Below are 12,004 nucleotides of genomic sequence, written 5' to 3'. Positions count from 1 at the left end.
AAAAATAGAGTGTAAAAAAATAAATAAAAAAGACAAAATAAATAACATACACTAGGTTGGAAAGAATATTTTCATTATCTGAAGATTATATTAGCACACAGAAAATCAAAATTAATCTACAGATAAATTACTATAATAACAATATATAACAATGAGTTGATTGTCTACATACCAATAACAAATCATTAAAAAATAGAATTTGTGATCCAGGCACATAGCACATACTAGCAATTGCAGCACACAGGAGGCTAGGGCAATAGAACATGTATTCAAGGCCAGGTTGAGTTGTAGGGCAAGACTGTGTCAATCTATCTAACTTGAAAAAAATCTTTTTAGTGACACATACATAGAAAATAAGAGGAAATTATGCAAGACATCTAAGCAGAAAACCAAAATGTACTGTGCTGTAAGAAACTGAGGAAAACTGAAAGGTATACAATAATCATGGATCACAATAAAACAAATCTCTTCATCTAATAGTTTAAAATCTGAAATTCACACTCCAAGACTACTGATGCTACACTTGAACTAACATGGATCACAGTCAAAATACAAGGTTATTAAGCCTGTTGTATAAGCTACCACGTTATAAATACATGAAGTTTTTTAATCTAAAAACAAAAATCAAACATCCTATCTGTTTCTAAGCCTCTCAGATAAGAGTTACAATTTATACTAACAACATGTCAATTATCCTCAAACTGATCTACAGAAAATACTATCCAATATCAACTCAAAAGTATTTTAAAGAATACTAAGTAAAAGCCTGATTATACCATTTCTACAAAGGACTAAGATTTGCAAAGGATGACCTGGAAGATTAAAAAAGAAAAAGTCAGAGAAAAAAAATGCCAGTATTTATCAAACTAATTGATGCCGAAGAGGAAAAACAGTTTATATGACAAGATTACAAACCTTGCCAAAAACTCCAATAATTAAAAGTACAATGTGGTACAAAACAGACCAGTTGAAAAAAATACAAAAAGTCCTTAAGAGGTAAACTTGTACAAGTCACCTGCTTTAAAACAAAGTTATGAATGAAATGAGTAAGTAAATATTGTTATTTCAGTGAACTGCACTAACAATTGCTTTGTACTATGGGAAAACAAACTGTAACTCCTACTTCATCACACCAAACATGAAAGAAGATAAATTTCTGGTGAGTCGTAAATCTAAAGATGAAAAGCTAAAGGTAGTCAGTGATGAAGTCTGTGCTTAATATAAACAAGCCCCTGGGTTCTTCCTAAACTCTAGGAAAGGGGGAGCCTTAAAACAGGAAACTAATCCGTAGAGGAGTCTGGAAAATACAGAAGCCCAGTATCACAGAGCAGAGCTTATAAATGTAGATTTGAAAGCAACCAGCCTAGAAGGAAATTACCACTCTTACAAAATATATCTCTGTAAAATCTAAAACAAATGTGATATTGCGTGCAAGACCTGGACAATACAAAAAGGACACACTATTACTTCTAAAACCTGAACTGAGGCTCATGAAAATGCAGTAAATAAACAGGATGGTTTTTTAACTGCCAGTATTTCATAGCTTATGTTATAGCTATGAGAAGAGTATGTGGAACAAGAAGTTCATGTTGCATACAGGATCAGAGTAAAGAAGCCAACTGAGATACGTGAGAATGGAAATATTCACATTTGTGGTTTTGTTCAACAGCAATTAAAAAAAAAAAAAGGTATAAAACCTGGAAATGAATCCTACAAAACATGTCAAAGTTCTTTATAGAAAAAAATAGTACTCTGAACTATAACTTAATTCTAATGACTAGAATAAGGAGACTAGAAATATTCAGATTTCTGTATCAGATGGAACAGGTTAGTTGAATCTGTGATTAAGATGCCTACGTCCCCACAGTTTAAAGACACTGACATTAACTTTCCACAGTGCTCATCATCCAGAGCTCAGCAGGAAGGCTCTTCTCTGCTCAGCAGGCAGCAGAGAGGGCCACCTCCAGCTCAAACTTAGCTGCCTGGCTTCATAACCTCAAGCCTTCTGCTCTACAAACTACTACTCAATGCCTTTTACACACACCACGCCATGTCCCTAACCAAAGTCCACCCAGACTTTTTTTGTACCAGAAGAGTAAAAATTATCTGGTAAGCAGTAAAAATGTCCACAAATAAACCCAGCATTATAAAGATAGTACAATATAACAAACTCAAATATTTTCTATAGAAAAGAATTCATGAAAATTGAAAAGATAATTATAAAATTCGGGTGAAATGTGAATAGAAATAATATGGAATATCAAACAAAGATAACCAATAATTCCCACAAAAAGTGAGTGACTCTACTATATTGTAAGACTTATTATAAAGTTACAATCATTAAGAGTATATATAAGCCCGGCATGGTGGCGCACGCCTTTAATCCCAGCACTTGGGAGGCAGAGGCAAGCAGATTTCTGAGTCTGGTCTACAGAGTGAGTTCCAGGACAGCCAGAGCTACACAGAGAAACCCTGTCTTGAAAAACCAAAAAAAAAAAAAAAAAAGGATATATAATAAAAGTATTTAAGAGGGACAAATCAACAAATTGAAAGAGATTAGAGAAGACAACCAGAAATAAATGAAATATCATAAAAATCACTTTTGGGTAAATTAATAACATAAATTAAAAACTAAGGTATTTTAAGCTTTAAATGAAAATCTGAAAATGAAAAATTGAAACACTCTCAAGCACAAAGCATAAAATACCAACAAAATATTTTTTAAAATTAGTTCTGTAAAGTAAAAATGGAAAGAGGAGTACATTACAAATATCTCCTATGTTTTTAACTACAAAAAACCTGAATAGAAATACTTTAGAGAACTAAGCTAGGTACAGTGACTCACACTTATAGGACTCCAGAGAGCTGCCTCAAATTTGAAGCCAGTGTAGTGAGCTCCAAGTATGCTGTCCCTAAATCCAAAGAAAATCAAGAAGGAAAGAAAGAAAAAGAAAAGATAGGCAGGCAGACAGGCAGATAGGTATGGCACTTTACATAGCATGATCTTGGGGGTGGGAGGAGCAATCTCCTGAGAAGAGCTAAGCACAAGGCCCTGTGCACACAACCATTCATAGTCACAGGGTGAGTAAGAGTGCAAGCTGAAAGTAACCAAAACTCAGGCAACAGGAGAATGGATTAAATACAGCAGGGTCAAAAGTGATAAAAACAAGAGTCATATTTACACGAACAATAAATAGCATTACGTTGGAAACAAGATCATGGCAAGAAAACAAATCAGAAAGATAGGCATGCACAAGGCACTTGTACTTATATAAAGTTTCTAAATGCAATAGGTATACTGTTCAGGATAGTTCTCCATAATTTCTTCATAATATTCTTTTGTTTTTACTTGAAACATTTTTGTTTTAAAGATAGTACATACACACCAAAATTTTATTTATAAGTGTATATGTGTATAAAAGGGGGAAGAAAATGTATCACTGGTGTTTCTTTGTATTTTTAAATATTCAATAAAAATAAATTTCTTTATTTAAAAAGTACAGAACAATTAAAATAATTTCTATTTCAAGAATAAGGAAAGAATCTTAATCACAGAACTTTTAAAGAATCTTAAATGCAAAAGAATAAAATAAGAGTATTTGGTCTAAGGGAAAGTACCAAAACCTTAAGAACAACCTTAAAGTGTCTCTCTCTCTCTCACACACACAAATAACACACATACATACACACATATACATACACACACACACACAAAATCAGTTTCTAGCTCAGCAGTGCCAACTATTATATATCCATGTAAGAAAAAAGACTGTAAAGATATATTTTCAAGTCGTATCGTTACAGAAAAGAATGGGAAAGGGAGACCTTTTCAGGACAACCTGCTTGTTACAACACTCCTCATAGAGTATGCAAAGAAAAAAAGGCATACTGCCTGCCATTTGTTTAATTATTAATTCAAGAGCATAAATGGTTTTGTGTGAGCCACAAAAATGCTATTTTCAAGTAATAAGTCTAATTTTATATAATTTTCTAACAAAAACATCAAGTTTTATGAATATGAAAGTAAATTTCAGAATATAAATGAGGAACTCTGGACTGCAGCTTAGTGGCAGTGCATCTGCCTAGCATATGTAAAACCTGAGCTCAGTACCCAGCACAGAAAAATAAGTAGAAGCTGAGACTGGAAAGGAAGCTGAAAATATCTAGACCATGTCCCACCATGTAACAATCAATTACTAATCTAAAGCTACAGCATATTTTTAATTATCTGGTTAATTAGCACAAAAATATCCCAGACTATAATAAAATAATTCACAAACATTCTTAACAGTAGTTACTTTAAAAAAAATTTTTTATGTAAAATGGCAATGGGATCTTTTGGGTCTCAGAAAAACATGATGTAATTCAGAGATATTTGCATTTGTAGATTGAAAAAAATAAAACTGGGACTCATGCCCTAACCGGCTTGCCAAAGGTGACTAAATGAGACACAGAAGTATCTCTCCCACAAACCACTATTTAGTCAAGTAGGAAAAAGTAGCTCCATTTTATATGTAATGAAAACATCCACAAAAACTGTGTTGATCACGATTACAAAGCTATTAAGTGGCAGTTCACCTCCAATCACAATGTTCCTTCCAGTATGCTGAGATATAGCTTGGTTTCAGCAGAGAAAGAAACAGAGAAGATACTAAATCTTGGGACAAGTATATACAGTATAAATTTGACCTTGATCACAGCCAGTATCAACTTTATCAGGACAGGTTTCCGATGCAACTTTTTTCAAGTATTCAGAACTGGAATTTAAAAAAAAACAAAAGCCAAGCCTCCTCTGCCAGGTTGAATCTAGAAGCATAAACAAACATGATACAGTTATCTCAAGCCTATCCATCAAACACAAAGTCAGAGAAAGTTGAACTCAAGAAGGAATGGCATGACGGCTTGGAAAAGCAAGAAGATCTGAACAATTTCTAATTGAAATTCCAAGATTCTCCTGAAGGTTCCTCTCAGTTCCATAAGTATTTTGATTCACTGCAAATGCCATCTTGGCTTAAGCCAGCTTTCAACTTGATCCAAATATAAAGATCTTGTAGAAGAAAAGAAAAACACACCTCCATAAAGTACATTTAAAAAACAAAATGCTTCCAATGCATTGTAATTAATATCAGAAAGGTAATCTTTCCTGGGAGTCGGCCAGTTTACCCTAGAGGAGCATCCTCACTATGTATGCTGTCACTCTCCAGAGCCATCCAAGGCCCAACTGTTTCTTACATAGACCATAAAGTCTCCCAACCCAAATATTCTGTCTGAGACATCCCTGCTCTAGGCCACTGTCCTCAAACTCCAGATCTCGTCCTTTCACCTCCCAAGTACTAGAATCAAAATGTGTGCCACCACATCCAGTTCTTCCCAGTCCAATTCTTTTGACCAAGCAAGTCATCCAACATGGTACACTCTCCCAAACACACTAGACCATTCTTCTATCTACACTTATCTAAATCCAAACCACTTGAGGCCCAACTCATAAGCTACTATGCACGTGCACATACCACTTTCATCTGGTCCTATGGGCTCACTATAGTCCTTTTCTGGTCAGATACAAAGTACAAAGGCTTAAGAAAAATCAGGGGGGAAGAGAAGAAACCTGTGCCCCAAGGTTTACTTCTACTGGGTATAATTCTACTCAACACATGCACCTCAGAAACCATCTATGACCACATTTAAGTCCCCTAACAACCCTATTAGATGTAACTTCAGAGCCCACCAAAATCAGCTATAGAATTATTGGAGAGACAAGTAATTGCAACTCTCTCTTGAGTAACCCACACTTATGTCTGTCTTATATTTTTACTGAGCACCTCTCTTCTAATGATCCCCATGCTTAAATCTATGTTAAAATCTCTTCTTAATGAACTCCAATTCTGCTTCATATTGTCTCCTAAAATTCTCTTCTGTGGGCAATTCAAAACTTCCAGCTTCTGCTGAACGCAGCTACGGGAGGCATCCTGAGCTACATCTCAGCTCAACACCCTCCTAGCTCCTGCCCCACCACTTACATTTTCTTTACTTCTGATGATTACCATCGTTTGCTACATATTACATAACTGCTCAATCTTTCCTTTTCTAGACCCATTTGATAAGACTCTACCCTACTACATACTCATGCCTCCATCTTCCTCCAGCTTAAGTTCAGAACCTATGACTCTCTTTTATCCAAAAACTTAATTAACTCTGTTCCTTTAGAAAGTAGATGTTCAAATACTGATTAAATGCAGAGAATAGTAATTCTTTATGAATCATGAAAGCTATTTAGAAGTTTAAGCATCTAACACTATAATAAAAAGAGAAACTAGTGATAACTTATAATTAGGATGGAAATGAGACATGTTTTAATACCATGACAAAAAAGTAAGATTCCTCATTGTGTGGAAAAGCTGTACTGATCCAAATCAGAGGAGTTACAGCCATTTCTACATCAAAAGAATAAAAGAAAAAAAAAGGGAAATGACAAGGGGACCAACTGAAGTATAGAAAATCAAGTGCTTGAAACACAAGGCTGCCCTGTGACTCACCTCAGCTTCAATAATTTACTTGGAAATGTTTGAGGGTGAAGAAAACAGTGAGTGTATAACAGAGTTGGTTCTCACGTCACCCTGAAATAGGCAGAACCAAAGCAGCATTCTCAGAAATGGGAACCTACAAGCTAGGAAAAATAGAACTAAATTATACAATTGGAAGTGATGATAGAGACAAGTAAAGAAGAGAATGGGAATCTTCAAACATTGAAAACCATTTTAATTAGTTTGAGGCTAAAACTGAAAAATAAGGAAGACCTGACAGGTATCTAGATTATTCTCTTATAAATCTAACTAGTACTAGCTCTGAAAGTCCACTCCATCTGTTGATTCTAAATACCACTTGAAGTCATTGACTGTCACTCTAACACATGCAAGACCCAAATTAGGATAGCAAAACTTTTCTTCATAAAATACCAGAAATCAGAACTCCCATCTTCATTCCTAAGATTTTAAAACAGAAGTTTGCCCCTACTCCAGCCTTTTAAAAAGGAACTCAATTCCTTTTAAATGCAAATATACTTTTTTAAAAACCAAATGCCAAGCACTCCCAAAGTAAGCACAAATACCATAGTATGTTGGGAATAAGGAATGCTGCAATCCCAGAATGAAACAATCCATCAGAGCTTCTGCAAAAGCTGCCTACCTCTAGCTAGGACAGTCCGGGGAACCATCATGGTCCTTAGGTCCTTGCCTAGGCAGCACTCCTAGTACTCCTGCCCCTTAGAATTAAGACAGTCAAAGCATGTTTGTCCCTCTTTCCTCAGGGCCAAGACAAATGCCCAATTAAGAAAGTCCTTGTTATATAGTTATTTTCTCCAAACCCAAACATTCCCTCATAAGGAGGAGAAAGGATCATAAGACTCACGAAGCTAATGAAACTCTGGAGGCTCAGGAGCCCAAAACATTATGATATTTCTTCCCCAGTTACATAAGCAGTAAACAATTACAGAAAAAAGGAGAGTATCCATGCAGCACTTGGCCCAAGTCTGTCAGGGAGCTCTAAGAACTTGATTTTCATGAACTGTCATGAAAACTGACATGCTTTGCAATCCAGCAGGTACCTTTGAGTCATTCCTGTAAGCAGTCCCTCACCCAGGCTCCTGTAAGAAGCCCAAATAAATTCCTTGTTTCACCAAGATAAACCTGGGTAGAATTTCTTTGGTTTGCCATTGGCACATGTTAAGGTGTGGAGAGACATTATTGCATTCCTCAGGAAAAGTCATGGGTATTGTATCTACAAGAACTAGTAGCAAACTCCTTAAGCAAGGCAAAGTTAAGAATCTATTTCCTGGTATGTATCAAATCCTAGCCTTTCGGTGTAAGATGCCAGACTGCTTTAAACTCCCTACCAACACAATATGATCCATAAGAAGTTTTCCCCTTTCCTGCTCGCCTCAGCTGCCTTCAAGATTATTTCCTTACTGCCTTCAACTCCTTACCTCTTCACACATACACACAGGAAAGCAAAGAAATCATGAAGGCAGCTTGATAGCTGGACCAGATGATTTAACAAGAGTCCTCATCAATTTCTAAGATGCAGTGAGTTAAGTGCCAGATTCCTAATAAACAAACACTCTTAAGTTCACAAACACTCCCTCCTCTAAAAAGGCCTTTCTCCTCAGAACCAGCAGCTGGCAGGCAACCAGGCAGGAATTAATTTTAATAAGGTAGTGAGCAGAAGGATCACTTTGGCTTACAAAAGCAAGCTTGAGGGAGATACTACGTAAGAATTCATAATAGTCCAACATAGGATAGTTACTATCCACCAAAAGCAGTTCATTACTTGCTCATTTGGATGTGAAGATTTTTTTTTTTTAAACAATGGAACTTTAATCTTTATTTACAGGACATGACAGGGTACGAAATTCCACATAGAAATAAATTCAGAGGACAGCTTCATAGAGTATGTACAGTTTATTTCTAAAATGTTTTGTTTGCTTGTGTTTTGTTTATTAAGTCAGTATCGCACACTATAACCCTAGCTGCCCTGGAATTCACCGAGTCCAGAACAGCCTCAAGAGTTGTGGTGATCCTCCTGTGTCTGCCTCCCGAGTACAGGGAGGCATGCACCATCAGATCTGTCTAAAAAGTCACAATTTCAATCCTAGCACTTGTGTTTAGGACTGCTTGTCTTCAGTATAGCATAAAAGCATTAATACATTTCTCATGGATTCCAAAACAATTAAAGAATCTAGGATGCAATAAGCAATTCCCTCATTGCTCTACTAAACAAGTCTTTCAACCTCCCAATTTTTATTCCTCTACACACCACAGGGAAAAAGATAAGAAACAGCAAAAATAAACTAAAATTTATTCTGAAGTTGAATTCTGATTTATAAAACATTCCAGCCCTCAAAATTCCACTTAAATGAATTAGCCATTATATACTGTAATTAGCAGTATACATACAAAGAAGTCATAAAATAATAGTCTAAGAGTTATAGTAAAAGACAGGCACACAGTAGACTTTTGGACTGGTGACACCAAACCCCAAGTAGTCACTAGTACTGAATTCATGGAGTTTCAAAGAACTATCCAGCATCATCGAGAAGCAAAACTGGAATCACACTCTTTGTAATACTAACAGAATAAAACAGCTTTAAAAAAAAAAACCACAGTGCATATTAAAGTAACAGAATCAAGAATACCCAATTACCATAAAGATACCTCCTCTAATACCTTTTTTTAGAAGTTAAAATAAGTGATTCCATAATAATGTTCCTGAAACTGTAAAATTTTTTTTGTATAGCAGGTATCAGTTATAAACTGATTGTTTATAACATTGTTTCTGCCTGTGCACATTGCTAACTAATATTTTCAAAGTCTGGATTTTTTTCTTCTTTTTTGCTCATTCTTTTATATTTATCACCACAGAAAACAGAAATATCAGACACATACAAACTAATATGAACTTCACTGGTTCTCTCAGGTAACTAGGAAAGGAAAAAGGAAAACTGGGGGGTGGGAGGGAGTGAAGATCTTAAAAGAAAATTGCTACCTAACAATCTATGCATTTTTAAATCTGCTATAAAAATGCACATATCCTCATGAACTAAATCTACTAACCTCTACAATCAATGTGATACATGGTTTATCCAATCTTGACAAAAGTCCTCTGGATCACCAATGGTATGTTCATCCACTCGTACATATGCAATTGTATAAAGAATCTATTATTTAGAACACCAAAAAAAATACAATTAAGACTTGTACACAGAGCTACCACTTTAAGAAAAATAAGCACTTTTAATTTCTTGCTAACATCTTTGATGCCCTCCTTTGCATTCAGAATAAAGAAAAATAAAGTGATTATCAAATTTGGTGAAGAAGGGTATTGCACAAACAGAACTTGAGCCTACATAAATCTTCAAAAGATACACTGATAACTGACTAAAGATTTTAAAACTCCAGTACCAATACATGTAATTTATCATATAAATATGTGCATATCATAAGAATATTAAAACTTTAAATTAAAATTAAAGGAAGTATCTCAGTTACACAGTGGTTTTGTGAGAAGAGGGTTAGTTGGCCGGTCCTCGTTACCAGTAATATAACTGAGAAATATAAACGCTTAAGTGCTTAGGAAGCTGAAACAGGAGGATCAAGAATTTGAAGTCAGCATGGGCTACATAGTGTGACTTTGTCTCAAAACTCAAGAAAACAAAAGATAACTCTACTAACTCACAAATTCTCCCAGGACTCATCTCCTTGAATATTGTCATCTCAACCCTCCCTACATTTCACAGGCTCCAAAGAGCTGTCTTCAGAACAAGCCATCCATTCCTATGATCCCATTGTCCCCACCTCTTCAAAGCTTTAGAATCAAATTTCCCACATGGACGTGCAACTCATGTGCCAAATACTACCAAACTTTTATCATGCATCTTACATCATTTCTTCCCATTCTTAGAATCCTATAAGCTTGTTTTATTGTAATCCCCTCTTATAAATGGGATAACCAAGGCCCAAAGGTAGGCAGTTTTGTGTTCAAGGACACATTAACCAAAAGTGATAAAGTGATAAATTTGAAACCAGCTTTGACTATAATTTCAGAGACACTGATCACTACCCAAACCATTTCCTTAAACTATTCAATAAAGATTTCTCCATCATTCATTCATTCATTCATTTGTTGGATACAATCTTATTTTTGTTTCCTCTACATTTCCAACTCTCTAAGTCTGCCTAAAAACTACTTTCTGCCCTATTTCTCTATCCTGCAGTCTCCAGTTAGAGTCTTAGAATTGTCCCTAACTCTTTCCTCTCTTTAATAACCCTCACATATATAATAACAACCCAATCATTTCTACATACTTTAGGACTTCAATTAAAATTATCTTTGTGCCAAATCCATTTTCACTGTCTCAAGTCAGACTCTACATTTCTTTACCCATTTGATCCCCTCCTTGTAAATCTTGTGCTCTAGATCTGTGGATTCTTGCAATTAATTATTTCACCACTGTTATCTGTTATTCTTATAAAATAGACTTTCTCATGTTGTATATCAGCCCTTTCGAAACTCTGTTAGTTCTCTACTGTCTACAGAACTACGTACAAACTCTTTACATTGGTTGGCTTTTCTATGCCTTGGCCCCATCCTATCTTCCCAGTGTCTTCTGTTCTCTCCTTTCCCCACAGATTCCTTAACTGTTTATACAGAGCACTTGCACATATAACTCTCTTAACACCACTCGAGTATTTCTTGTCATCACCCTTTCTTACGAGAAAGAAAGAAAGAATATTCAGGAAAGTAATTTGTTCTAGATCCCAAATAATCAAGGCACTATATACCAAGTCTCAGATTACCAAGTTTATTTCTTTTCCTAGTTCTTCACACAGCCACAGTAAACATACCTTCATTACTCTCATAGGATTTATTTAGCCTGTTCTTAAAATGCATGATTATTACTTTTCCATGTTTCAATTTAAGCTACTATTCCTTAGAGCCTAGAATGCTATACTTAGTTCATTGAAGTTTCCAAAGACATATATTAAGCTTTTTTCATATCATGCTTCATATCAGCTATTTATATTGGCATATAAATCTGTGTCTAATTAACTATAAGCACTCTGAGGACAAACCATAAATTACTCAATTTTAAAGGTCTGCTTACTGAACTGGAAAATATGTAGATAAAACATGTAATACAAGATAGCAATCACCAAAGCAAGTCTTGGCCAGGAGTGAAAGGAGAAAACAACTGGATCAAACCATTTGAGCACACTAGCACTGCCTACAGTTTTAACATCTATCTTCTGAACAAGACTAGTATCTCCATGCCAACTTCTGGCATTGGCCTTTATTAAAATTGTTTACTGGAAGCACAGTTCAAAAAGAATAGAGTAATAATAAACTGTGGAATTGGGGGGGCGGGGAAGGGGATTCTGTTGTTATTTTCCATTTTTTAACTTCCTATTTGCTTATGTAATCAAAATTTAACAATATGGGCTTGACAGCCTTT

The 12,004-nt window shown here is 35.4% G+C and overlaps 1 protein-coding gene across 4 annotated transcripts in view; it reads right to left on the bottom strand.

The window, feature by feature from the left end:
* The window catches only part of Ecpas (Ecm29 proteasome adaptor and scaffold), a 116,484-nt gene that overhangs the window by 99,185 nt on the left and 5,295 nt on the right, over positions 1-12,004 (bottom strand). For 2 of the 4 annotated variants that reach the window (XM_021159335.3, XM_021159334.3), the window contains exon 2: positions 9,606-9,709. The exons of the other annotated variants lie outside the window; for them this stretch is intronic. In XM_021159335.3, the coding sequence (XP_021014994.1) occupies positions 9,606-9,627 (22 nt within the window). In that variant the 5' untranslated portion in view covers positions 9,628-9,709. The remainder of the gene's footprint in view (positions 1-9,605; positions 9,710-12,004) is intronic. 4 annotated transcript variants of the gene reach the window in all.

Source organism: Mus caroli, unplaced genomic scaffold, assembly GCF_978045245.1.
Source record: "Mus caroli unplaced genomic scaffold, Mus_caroli_1 scaffold_6, whole genome shotgun sequence".
Taxonomy (NCBI): Eukaryota; Metazoa; Chordata; class Mammalia; order Rodentia; family Muridae; genus Mus; species Mus caroli.
The sequence above is the reverse complement of the archived record's forward strand: the minus strand, read 5'-3'. Positions and strand labels throughout refer to the sequence as shown.